At 33.2% G+C, this 14,024-nt stretch overlaps 1 protein-coding gene across 1 annotated transcript in view; it reads left to right on the top strand.

Moving 5' to 3' along the window:
- Nucleotides 1-345: 345 nt before the first annotated feature.
- Nucleotides 346-14,024, top strand: part of LOC149797636 (protein Red-like) — a 30,361-nt gene continuing 16,682 nt past the window's right edge. Inside the window, exons 1-7 of the mRNA XM_089962534.1 lie at nt 346-449; nt 3,569-3,644; nt 6,131-6,229; nt 8,892-8,948; nt 10,285-10,541; nt 10,906-11,228; nt 13,286-13,400. Of these exons, the coding sequence (XP_089818660.1) occupies nt 440-449; nt 3,569-3,644; nt 6,131-6,229; nt 8,892-8,948; nt 10,285-10,541; nt 10,906-11,228; nt 13,286-13,400 (937 nt within the window). The 5' untranslated portion in view covers nt 346-439. The remainder of the gene's footprint in view (nt 450-3,568; nt 3,645-6,130; nt 6,230-8,891; nt 8,949-10,284; nt 10,542-10,905; nt 11,229-13,285; nt 13,401-14,024) is intronic.

Genomic DNA, 14,024 nt, shown 5'->3' with positions numbered 1-14,024 from the left:
GAAATATCTATTGATTGTTGCTGTCTTTGTTGTTGTGTGGTACTAGTGATGATGATGATGATGATGATGATGATGATGATGATGATAATGACACTAATATTATACAAATCATGAATGGTACCTAATATTAATAATAATAATAAGAAGAAGAAGAAGAAGAAGAATAAGAATAATAATAATAATAATAGCAACAACAATCATCATCATGTATATCACAGAAAATGAAAAAAAATATATATATATTTTAACCTTACACTCGATTGTAAATCTTATTTCTGGTTGGTTCGTGGTTTTCCCAGGATCGTAATGCGCAATGTATAGATTGCAAAGTTAGCGAGTTCTATACGGAAAGTTACGCGAGATTGTACGAGACGAAGCGAAGATTGACAAGTTTACAGTTGGAGATTTTTGTCTGTTTTAGTTTCTCTACATTTCCACGATGCCTGAGCGTTAGTAGACTTTTATGTACCATATTTATTTTGCCTGTCTATCAGTGCCGTAACATAATGATATCCGATTCTTGCTAATTATCTGTTGTTTTTTGGGGGTTGGTGTTGGGGGTGGGGTAGAGTGCCAAAAAACTGTTATCAAACTGTTATATGAGTATGTTATTATAGAGATAGGACCCATTGCCCATAAGTCGAACGGGTTACAGTTTCACATGCAACTCGTATCATTACTATAAGTGTCTTCCACACTTATAGTAACGCAATAAAAAAGGGGCATAAAATCTCGGCCGCACGATTCACCCAAAACTAGTCCTACAATGTAAGACATAGCACATGTTAGTTTTGTTTTAGTGCTATGTCTTACTGTCCAAATAACGGCCTTGTATAGCGTGTTCCGATATCGTTGATATCGGAACGAGTAGTCAAAGTTTAGGAATACCTCACACATTTGGCAGCATATATCGACACTCTTCCACTAATTTATGTGTAATTAATACTTACTGTGCTGTCTTTATCCTGGCGGAATGAAAATATGACACTAGCAAATGGACGCATTTTCATGTTCCGTTGACGTACATTTGTATTTGTTGCAATGCGATGGTAGTCGAGGTATGCTGAAGTATGTTTAAGTAGGTTCATGTGGCAGATGTTTCTTGAACGAAACGTTGCTTTACAGTTCCAATAGGCATAATATATTTGTATTTGTTTGTTAAAGAATAATATTTCAACTTAACCCGATTTTGGCATTCCTGGCTTTCATCGCTTTCCAGTCAACTGAAATGCAGGCCAACGAAATTTGAAAACGGGTCCATTTCTTTTGTGAGAATTTGAATTTATTAGAGAAAAGACATCAGAGTAAGTAAAGTGTGACTAAACCTTATGACTTTACTTTGTAGAAAAGCACCATTATTTTAGTTGCCAGTTGTGAGATATTCCTGAAAATTTGACTTTCATTACGATGTTATTCGACATCAAAACACACTACACAGCGCTGTTAGTTAGGCAATATGACCCTGACATCCAAAACATAAATATCAGCATCAAGGTTTTACATGTTCGACAAACCCAAAACCTGCTTTAATCCACCACAAACATTATGTAAATTAAATGCAGCATAGCCAAAACCATAAGTAAACATTGGAAACAGTACTATTTTGTAGAAACAGATGATAAAATCTGCCACATTTATTATTTACATTGTATGGAATGAAACAAGGGAGACAAATGAAATTCATTGCCAGTTTTTTAATCAAGTCAAAATTATGGACCCAGTCAATATGTTCAAGTAAAAATGCCCTCATTGTGAAGTAAATAATGGACCATCAGTTCCATACATGTCAATGAGGATGAAAACAATAATATATACACAATGTTATAAATATTTAACATGCATTTGTTCTTGTCTTTATTATCAGTTGGTTGTCGCTATGGGCTAAAGTGATATATTGTATTTCTTCATGTCATTTTATTTAAATTCTCCTTTTTAGAATCATCTGGAGTAATTAATAGACTATCAGTGCCATAACTATCAATTGAGATCAAAATAGAAATAAGTTTAACATTTACACAACATTACAAACAACAAACGACTGAAAGTGCCATGTAAATATTTATAATCGAGTTCTGTCAAATATGGTATGTCTCACTGCTAACGAAAAATTTATAAATATGAACAAAGATTATTCTTCAAAGTCTTATCAAGCACAGTTTTAAAACATGAAATAAAGTGTATCAACATTAAACTAACGAAGTTCATCTCAATTGTGTTTTCAAGCAAAGTATTAATACAATCAACATAATACAAGTAATGCTTGCAACCGGTGTCATAGGTAACTAAAAAAAGTGCAAAAAGACTACAACATATAAACATTGCTAAAATAGTAACATAAAAGACCAGTTCAAAAACTGGAACAAGTGAAATGCGTAGCCATTGATTAACACAAGACAAGTGTATTTCAAGTTCAGTTTGCACAGCCTAGGTCAATGCTCACTATTATCTCCGTTTCTTTTGTGATATTCGTGCCGCCTTTGCCTGCTTACTTTGCTCTGGTTTGCATACCGCACTGATTTTTGGCCGGATGATATTGAATTTTCCATTGGAGGAATCTATGAAGTTTGAAGTTTAGTTGCTTTTGTAAAAAAAATTTAAAGATTCTTGTATTTTCTGCAGATGTTTTTGTGAGCCAAATTGTTTCATCAGTTGCATTTAAAGAGGAAGGGCCAAATAGTTTATAATTGCCAGAGATATAGAATGCGACGCAAATCTGTGAACTCAGCTTGAGCTACACTATATAACCTGTTGAGTAATTCTGATACCTTGTGTTGTTTCCAATCAGCAACCTGCTTAAGTTTATTACTTTTGGATTCCATGTTGTTTTTTCTTCAAAGACTCGTAATAGTTTTGTTTTTTATTGGTTTGTACAGAAACATTTTTAACTTTTTAACATATGAACTTTCTGAAGTACTGTGCAAAATTGGGACATTGTTTTAAATAATTGTCAGATTGTCTTCATTTCCAAACTCAGCATCATCTTGACTGAATATCAAGCCACTGTCTTCATTGAAGAGCATATGAAGTATTGATTTTGTGACAAAATTGTCACATCCATGTTTACACAGAGTACCAAATGTTAATTTTAAAATGCTTTGTGCAGTATAAATATTCTGCATTAAAAAATTTGATCTTAGAGAATTTGTTAGTTTTTTCATTGTCTGTATCAAATATAAACTTTGTCATCTCCAATTTTTTTTGTGTGAATATGTGAAAAGAATTTGTAATACATTTTTTGTCTGACACCCAATGAAAATCTAGCAGACCTTGATGCCCCAAAACATAAATATCAGGGTCGAGGTCTTTTAGTGTAGGACTAGGGCATACACCTTTGTTATGTTTTGTGTTTTGGTTACTTTTCAAGCACTGTGATGGGGTATATATGTTCCATGAACAGATTTTGTTTGTGAAACAGTGTTTTTGAATGTTTTGTGTAATTTGTTTTAATTGTACATGATTTTTTCTCCTATATTTTGGCACATGGAAAAATTCAAAGCTTCTGGCGTCATTAGAAATGAGATGCATATCGTATGAAGACTTAAATAATGTCCTGTTTATTTCATGTTAGGTGAAACAGAGATCTTCTCCAACCCACTGCCCCCAGCAGAGTATAACCAGGATGATGATTCAGAAGATGATGCCATGTAAGTGAACAAATTCTCATGGTTGTCAGTCAGTCAAGCTTCCAAGTGAAATGACCATGTAATTTCTAGAGGACGTTCAGTGTAAGGAACTAGGCAGGTCCCTGCGATGTGCCACAATAAAGCAAGGGGTCTTGTTGAGTCTTGTCAGTTTAAGGATTAAAGACTTGAAGATGAAAATCTCAAAGTCAGGATCAGTTAGCTGCAGTCAATACTATGGAGGCATATAAATACACACAGAACTAGCCAGAATATCAGAACATTGCTGCTGATTATCATTATTTAATAACAGCAACAATAACAAGAACAATGATAATAACAATAATAACAGTAATGAAAGTATTGGAAGACATCAGCCATCCGTAATTTACATGGATATGCTTTATGTCTTCTTTTTTATGCAGGAGTAATTGTAATATTTAGACATAGTATCACTTTCAGCTAAGATTTCACCAGTGTCTGATCATTTATTTGTAGAATAATTTCATACCCTAGCATTAACTAGGCCATACGGATCATACCTGTACTTGTTTTTTCTTTTTATTGTGTAACGTACATAACTACTACTACTACTAATAATAATAATAATAATAATAGTGTTAATATGATTGAAGACAATGGTGTAAATGCTGCTACTTTAACTATCAGGTACGTGATGTTGTCATGGTTAAGCCTTTATGTGCTTGGTCAACATTTGCCAAATTATTAAAATTAATTATGAATGCTGTTTATTACATGTTTGTCTGTCCATTCTTTAGTAATATTTAAGTGACTACAGACATGATACACTCAACATTTGTGGTTTGGTTTGATTATTTCGACATAAATCTGATCTTCACATGAACATGTTATAACAATAATAGTCCAGATAATGGTTATTATATAAATCAAGTGATAAGAAAACAATTTGATTAATTTCAGTCAGTACTTATATTTTTCTTGAATTTTGAAGATAAAAGCAATGTAAATTTGACTTTGCCTTAACAGCTGGCTAACAAAGAATCTATTGATGTGATATTCAGATGACTTGTAGATTTCAAAAATTAAATATTGATAAGCCAATTTACAGTAAGTGGAAGAAAAATGTTCTCAAAAGCAAAAATGGACTTGCTGAATCTTATTCATCAATAACATTTTAGAATTATAACAATATTCTATTATTCCCCTCAGAGTTTCCAAGTAAGAAAAAAAGTTGTTTTTTAGTTAGATCATGTGGACATTTTAGAAGGGAATTATAGATAAATGCAGATTAGTGCCATACTTAAGAGAAAATATTTATAAGGCCAAGATTCTGCTTCTTCCTGAAGTCATAACAGAGCTGTTCTTTTCAGAATGAAAATCTAGTGATTGTTCACTAGCTGAGTTTAGGAGTTTACAAAGGATGACTAATTGTAATATTTGCCCTTATGACAATTACTTACAATGTTGTCTGTCATTGTCCCCAATGAAGTCAGTAACAGTATCAGATGGTGCAGTTTTATTGATGTGTGAAATGACTTTTAAAGTCCATTTCAGTATGTCTCACAGTTATAGTCTTCCATTTATCGGAAGGAAAAAACAGCATTCACCAAATTGAAAATGATGACTTCAAACTTTTTACCAAAAATCTCAATTATTTTGAGTAGGTAAATGAATGTGAATTCATATAATTTATAGCAGAGGGCATTAGATATGGTAATTCCTTTATAAATCAGCCATTTATCAAGTCTTTGTGGGGAATTTCTCAGAAGTGCATTGTGGGTAAAACTAGTATGTTGTTTACACCATTACACCCTCTATATCAATGAAAATTAATGCTAGTTACAGTTATATTCGTGATGCAATACAGAAAATTACCCACATTAACTTGCATCTGGGGGGGGGGATTTTTTAAATGTATGATGATGTTCTATTTGATTCCAATATCTCTATTGCAAGGATGATCATACATGACATAGTAAGTACTGCAACTAGATGGCATGTGACAAATCTGTTATTTTCATGTCCATTTTAAATACAACAGCAAGAGGCTGATGACCCAAAGAAAGAACAAATAAAAATGATAATAATAATGATAATAATAGCCATATAGCAGTAAAACATGAGGAAAAATATGCTATATAACTTTATGATTTTATCAAAAATTATTTAAAATTTATTATCCATGATCTTTTTGAAGAAATGGGGTGAATTGTGTTACACTGCCTGTCCATATATGCTTGTCTTCATATGTAAGGACATGCAGTTCCTTCTAAGATAGTGGGAAAGGAATAGAAATAATTGAGAAAAGTTAGACATTTACTAACCAGAATTTATGTATGTAGCCATAGCAGGAAAACACAATGTATGTGATTGATTTTGCATTGTGCCTAGTGGTTACTGTCAGGGAGTGGGTGGGAGTACAGGAAAGGTGATAGAGGTTGGAATATGGAATATACATTGAAAAGAATGGAGATTTGCAATGGCAGATCATTGCAATTCTGGTTTCTGTATTTCATTTCCTATTTCAGCCATCCTCTTACCAATGAAGATTTCCGTAAGATGCTGATGACTCCTAGAGTCCCATCCAAGGGCAAAGGAGCAGAAAGAGAAAGTCACGCAGATGAAAGGTACGCTTAATTGGGGTGCTTTTTAGTATCATCTATCAGCCAGTTTCTTCAAACTGGGCAGCTCATATTGATAGTGAATTTTCTTGAAGGAATGATTTCTGTAAGTCAGTCATGAACAGGTTTTTTATATAAATAAGCATTTAAAACTAATTGAAAGAAACCCACAATATTTTTTGTTTCTAGAATTCTCAAACTTTCATGTTAAATAGTGATTTCACATTATTTTGCATATATTGTTTTCATAGTATGGATTGACCTGATTTTAGAGCACAGCAATTATAAATAGATTTATTAGATTTAGAGAAAATAAAAAGGTGCAAATAAACTAATAAATTGAAGAAGAAAGGATCCTTTTAGTTTTTAAGAGGTTAATATTTCTCGACATCGAGAATTTTGAAGTCCATACCAGGAAGATAAACAAGACTATCAATATAGCTTAATACAAAGATTTTATTACAATTGATATCTCTTAAACTGTACATCTACATTAGATCACCTCAGAAAGAAACAGCAGAAAATATGCTTCTTCCCCCATGATAAATAGAAGAAATGGGGTCCATTAAAAATCATTTGTGGCAAAAGCCTGAGGCATAAGATAACAAGGGAGACTGATAGTGTTCATTCCAGAAATGGAAAAAGTGGGGCTCAGTGGCTATGACCAGGTTACAAAATGGGGTCATTTAGAGAAAAAAAGATGGGTGGTAAATATCCATACTTGTTTCTTGTTTATTTGAGATATTCAAATACATATCATTATCACATGTGCACACTGAGGTCATGGATTTATTAATTTCTGCATTTGACACTTTCAGTATTCAGACTGCAGCATGATATTATAGTTTTGTCCACTGTTATATATATTTAATTTAGTTGTTTGTCTGTTTTAATTTTTTTTCAATTTCATTACATGTTATTGTAATGAAGCATTGTTTGATGGAATTGACCTTGTCCAAAAATGAGTTAATTTCTGCTTGACCTGATTTACTTTTTTATGTAAACAACGAATAATAGCTTCATTATTCCTATGTGTATCAGCTTATTTTCAGGATTATTATTCAGGTAAACAAGAAGGAGTCACTATGTTGATCAGGGTCAGAGTTTTGGAGATTCTCAAGTGAATTTCGTTGGCTATTGTGTTGTAAATAAACAAGGCTCATTAGATCATTCTAGAAGGCTATTTTCCATTAGGTAATGGTTGTTTTTAGAAAATGCTAATTGGGATCTGAGGTCAAGCAGGGAACTATATTATCTTGAGACTGTAAGGATTTTACGAGTAATGCTTTAACATCTAGCACTTTAAGTTGTATTATGTTGTGACCAGTTTGGGCTGAATTTTATTTTCTTCAGATTATTAAATTCAAGTGATTATTTTCTCTGGAAATACAAAAGTGCTCTGACAAAATTCTTGGATATGGACATTCTTTAGAATTTATACTGAATTCAGACCTGGAATAATATTTATATGATTCAACCAGAAACTGTTGACACATCAGTACTTTGTAGGTTATAAATGACATGTCATCGCCTTCAGTTTTGAATTTCTTCTGGACTTGAACTGAGTTCAATTCAGAACTTTTTATTACTAGGACTTGTGTCTTTAATTCTTGGATTATTTTTGGATTTAATTTGCAATATCATAAGTTCTTTTTTCTCATTTTTCACTTTGTATTCTAGGAAAGTAAATTATTTGTTAAATTTTACAAAGCTTGTTGTCTTCACTCCTTTCTGTTACTTATTTTAAGAGCATTGACAAATGACACTGCTTTTCAGAATGTGGCTGTTTTACTGGACAAGGAAATTGTAACAAACCAAGTTATAGTTTGACAGATTCAATGTATATAATGATTGGAAAATGAATATTTATTTCAGAAAATGAGTAAATCCATGAACTGAGTACCTGCAATCATTATCAGCATTCACAGTCACAAGCCTTATGTACTGGGACTTTAATTCCTCATCCTCAACCATTCCATTCTAGAATTTATTTTGGACATTCAGGTTTACATTTTTCCATCCTTAGTTTACTTTGGAATAAATGCAGCAGTGTTTTACTGAAATCTAATCTTCTCTTTTCTTTCAGTTATCATTGACCATGTGATCTAAAATGGTTATAGAGCTAATCGAAATCAGTAAACATTTTTCTCACCCAATGAAATTAATTACAGAGTGGACTCAATTCAGTGTGCTTGGCATGTGCTTGGTTCAGTCAGTCTAAAACCAACTGTAATGATCTTTTATCTTCATTTTGTGGGGTCTATTCACTGTGCCCAGTGGGTAACACATTACTTCTTTGTGCCAAGATGAAAAATAAAGGTCATTGGCACAGATGTGCAGCCTAAAATGAACCATGCAGATTTAGTGAACAATTCAAGGAAAGTTGGATTGGATGCTTGGAACTTTTGTTGATACTTGAGAATTAATCCCCCCCCCCCCCCCCTTTTTATACACATTTTTCAATTTTGTATGGATGACCAAAATCATGTCTTTCTTTTGAAACCTTAGAAACCTGTTTGTAATAAAAAGTATCATAAGCTTTATTATGTTGAACTTATTAAGCACTGTGGTTTAAATTGTAACAATTTAAATTATTTAATGTGTCACAATAGTTGAAGTTTCTACTCTTTTTATGTTGCTAAATGATTCTTTTATATTTCATCTTCAGAAAAAGCAGTCATGATGATGAGGATGATCCAGCAACCAGAAGGAAAAAGAAAAAGCTGTGAGTACATTTTGTTTTATTTTGTATTATTATGCTTTTATCTTGTTAAAAAAAAGTATTTAGTGGCAAAGCAAGTCCAGAATATATTGCTAGAAATATGCTTTTAATAAGAAGGAAAAGTTAAAATATCAAAGATAATAATAATAATAATAATAATAATAATAATTAATAATACTTTATTGCTGCAAGAACAGAGAAAACAAGGGTATAATAGCAATCTCCCTTCTTTCAATATACCACTGGATGCTCCTGATAGGTTTAAATAATACTTGACTGCATGTGGCAGTTTTAAATTAAGATAAACAGTGTATCATTTGTCAGTGTAATGGTCATCAAGAAATTTGTGTTGGATTTGCCTTTAGTACTGCCCTTGGAGCAAAATAAATGATGTGTGTGCATTGGTAATTTTGGTGGCCCATTTAAAAATAAATTCAGTTTGCTGTATCTTTTATAAATTTCTTGCAAATTGACACTGGCTTACAGTATTTATATATGTATATAAAAACTTTGAGCAAAATAGACCAAGATCTTTCTTGACATAAAGATCCTAACATATAAGATTCCATGCTATATAGCACACACCTGACTGAGCAAATTTACCCAAGATGTCATGGCATAATACGCCCAGCAGGTTATGCTCTGTGAAATCATTCTGTTTATAACTTCTAGTAAACATTCTAAACCTTATTTAACCAGCACCTTATATCATAGATCTTTATGTTTTGTGTTAGTGTGATTGGAAATAAAAACATGGTTATCATAAATTTCAAGGTATGTTAGACACCATTATCAAACCCGTAAATAAACATACTAGGGACATTAAAAAATCTTGTTACAAAGAGTACTTTCTTTGTGTTCAATCTCATTAATCCAAAATTCAGATTACCTGATTAAAGTGTATCACGGAACCAATGTTGTTTACCAGGAGTTTATTTTCCCTCATTCATCATCGTGAGGTCTCCAAATTATGCATACTCTAATTTAGTCCCTTCATGGACTTGGATAATACTGACTTTACAGTAAATGGATTGCAACAGTTTGTTTTGACCTGAAAATAATTATATCACATGGCATCATATACGTCTAGGTAGAATTCTTTATTCTGGCATCATTGATGGTTAGTCATTGCAAGAAATTACAACACATAATCTATTTCATGTAACACAATTTCTTAAAACCTTGGATTAGACCAATGGCTTGTTAAAAGATTTGAATTTTGTTGATATTTATTCCTTTATTTCTAATATTATTATTACGTAAAATTTACAGTTGGATCAGCAGAAGTTGATAAAGGATATTGTCAGTAGGTATTAAAAATTACAAATTACTGTTTTAGATACTATGCCAAGCTCAAACGTCTTGAGGAAGAACGAGAAAAAGAGCTCGCAGACAGATATCGTGACCGAGCCCAAGAGCGTCGTGAAGGCCTGAACAAGGATTACACTGAGACAGAAATCATTAGCACAACAGCTGACTATCGAGCTGTGGCCCCTGATGCTAAATCTGTGGAAAATTACGCTGAGCGACGTAAACAGCTGATTCAAGAATCCAAATACCTTGGTGGTGATATGGAACATACTCACTTGGTGAAAGGTAATTTTGTCTTACAAAGAAAGAATTTTTTAATATCTTTAACCTCAAAACTTTTATCAAAGGTTACTAGAAAAAAATTTTAAGAATTGGAATACAGTGTACATAATGAATAATAATTCTTTGGTTGAAACATCAAAAAGAGTAGTCTTTGAAAAATTAACCAGACATTAATTTTTATTAAAAATTAGACTTACTTTTGTATAATGAAGCTGGTTTATTGAGAACACTCAATTGTCTGTAAAATTCTGTCCAATATCCTTTATATATGGTAAAATGAAATGTCCCTAATGTTTCCTTTGTACTGAGATGTCCTCTGAAACAGGTTTTATTGTACTAACAAATTCTCTTTTGATTTGGTTGTTAGGTCTTGACTATGCCCTGTTGGAAAAGGTGCGTGCCGAGATTAGCAGTAAGGAGAAGGAGGAGGAGGAGCAGATGGAGAGGGTACTTACTGAGGTCAAGAAGGACAAGAAGGCTGGTGAGCCAGAAGGTGACCCTGAAGTCCAGTTCAAGACCAAGCTTGGCAGAAAGGTGTATCAAGTACTCTTCGTGAAAAAGCCACCGGAGAGGAATGAACTGTTTCTGCCCGGTCGTATGGCATACGTTGTGGATCTGGAAGATGAATATATGGATATGGATATTCCCACAACAGTAATTCGGAGTAAAGCAGACTGCCCAAGTTTAGAGGTGAGGTCACAGTTGCATTTGCAAGGATGCTGCAAGGGCACATGAGTGTGCAAATTGTGCAGAAATTTTAAAAATGTATACAGTGCAGATTAAAGTTGAACAAATGTACATTGTGCAGTATACAATTTTTTTGAAACTATAGTGCTTATCACAGCATAAGTCTCTCAGCCTTTAGAGGTCTCGGCACTTGTCAAGACAGTTGTCTTTGTTCAGGTAGGCAGCTGGATACACATCTGGATACTTTGACTTGACATAAATGGTTGTTAAACTAAATTTTATTGCACACATTGGAACCGGGAACAAGCATTCTGTGATAGTTGTAACCTCATATTCGTCAAGAATGTTTTATAAATGTGTTTAAAGTATGTGCTACCTAGAAAAACCCCATATGGCTGACATGTTTCATCTCCAGACAACATTTTCATTCAGGCAATACTGGCTGATGATACCAATGATAACATTTTTAAAGTTTTGAAATATATCTGGTTATTGGAGCTGATAAAGTATTTCTGGAAATCCCAATGAATGATTTTGAACCCAAAAATGATGTATTCAAGTCCATTGTACCTGGATGGACAAACAAAACATGCCAGTGAATCACTGTATTTTGAAATGTATAAAAGGCAGAATAACAAGCTTAATTTAAAATACAGACAATTTAAAAAAAGGTTCAGCTTTCATTTATTTTCTCAAACAATTGAGCACTGAGGTATCTTATACTACAAAACTATCTAGAATCTAAAAGATATTTAAAACTTTTGATATTCATTTGATCAGCACCATGGAAAATATAAGAAAATGTTCCATATTAGCTTTAGTCAGAAAGTACTGATTCGGGAAAGTGAACCTGTGGCAGAGCTCTTATTAATACAAAATCTTATTTTGGAGCAGTGATACAGGCAGTACCTATGACCTGTGGAAAATTGTACATAACAACCATAAAGACCTGTGGTAAATTGTACATAACAACCATAAAGAAGAGTGTCCCATCTGGTTGAAATTGGCTAAGTAAGCTTTGCATGTGCTTCTTCTGATGGCACATTGTGAAAGGGCATTCTCAACAGTATTAATAAATGGATAAGGAATATATTAACCTCAATAACCATCAACAAACTAATGCATTCACAGGTACAGGAGGCATCTTTTGAGGATTTTGATTTCATTAGAACCTTAACAGAATAGAGGAGGCAGAAAGAGAGACAGATAAGTGAGTGTTAAGTAAATATTGAACTATGGTTATTAACTCCTTCCCCCTTTTTTTCCTTACTTCTCCCATTATTTTGGTGACAAGGGAGAGGTGCTCCTCCCCTTTTGATAAAGTCCTGGTAGGTTCTCTGCATTTGTGATAACTTCATTGTGTTTTAAAGAAATTTATACCAATAATACATTTTATAGTATGTTAGCTGATATTATTTATTGAAATGGAATGCTGGTTTTAGACCAGAATGATATCAGAAGTATATTTACCAAGTTTGATAGTTCTTTAAAAATAATTATCTAAAATCGCTACACAAGCCCTGCACCCATCTACGCCCACCTCCTAATACTGAGAGCATTCAGAATCGTGTTTGAATTACCTATCTAAATGTTTCAAATGTTTCTGATTCTTTTAGATTTTTTTAAATATTGAGGATTGTATAATAAACATTAGCCAGAAAATTACAGTTTAAAATGAAAGACTTGCACATATTGAATTGAGACATGAAATACAAAACTGCAGTGTTGATTAGACCTCATTTGAGGTTATTCATGTGATGCAATCTTGTGAGGCTTTGTGAATTCAAATTCATTATGAAAAACAAACACGAAGAAAACAACACAGCAGTTGGGTCTTACAAATCAGAAAGCATTAAATTTATAGACATTCTGCCCTGTGGTGTAATGTAGAAAGCCATTTGGCTAAATATGGCTTAACCATGAACAGCTTCTAATGTCTGGAACTAAATTATGTGTGGAAAAAAAACATTGAGGTCAAAGCTCTGATTTCTTTGTTTTTGTCTTACATTTTTGAAAGAAAATTATGGGGAGATTGTCTATCAAATCTTTTTTCCCCACAGGCCACCACAACACTGACAACAAACGATATAGTGATCAACAAGTTGACCCAGATTCTGTCATACCTTCGTCAGGGACGGAGGGACATGAAAAAGTCAAAGAAACTAAAGGAAAAAGGTAAAAATGAATTTGCCTTTGAGCTGTCATATTTGTGAATAATGTCTCTGTTTTACTTTTACAGTGCCTAACTATCTTTGGTTGATAAAAGAACTAGAGCTGGTAGCCATGGGTGTATCATAAAGTGCCTAGAGCTGGTTGCCAGGGGTGTATCATAAAGTGCCCTGATCACTAGAATTTTCTCTGAAGGGCCTTAAATAAAGGAACATGGTCAGAAAACCACTGTTAGGAAAATTGTGCTTTCAGAAGTCATGACTTCTCTAATTGATAATGTGGAATGCTTGAAATAATACAAGCAAGGTCTAATGTAAAGTTGATGGAAAAGGGCCATAACTGCAGTCAAACCTATCCTAATGGTCACCTTTACTTGACTCACATGTTCACAACAGCCATTTTAAATTCCCCATGGCAAATTTTCCATAAGCTTCCTGTGTGCAACAGTCACCTGCATTAGGTCACTAGAGCATATCTTCTTTGATCATTCATTCTATGCAAACTGAATTTTTGCTTCATGAGGAAGGCATTGTTATGATAAAGGTATATTATATGAATCAATGAGCAAGCATTTCTGATGTCACTTGTACTCATAACTCCAGTCATGTTGACAGTGTAACTCAGAGTGTC

The sequence above is a fragment of the Sinohyriopsis cumingii genome, chromosome 6 (genome assembly GCF_028554795.1).
Source record: "Sinohyriopsis cumingii isolate HCF-2022 chromosome 6, ASM2855479v2, whole genome shotgun sequence".
NCBI lineage: Eukaryota > Metazoa > Mollusca > Bivalvia > Unionida > Unionidae > Sinohyriopsis > Sinohyriopsis cumingii.
This window is presented reverse-complemented; position numbering and strand designations above follow the sequence as displayed.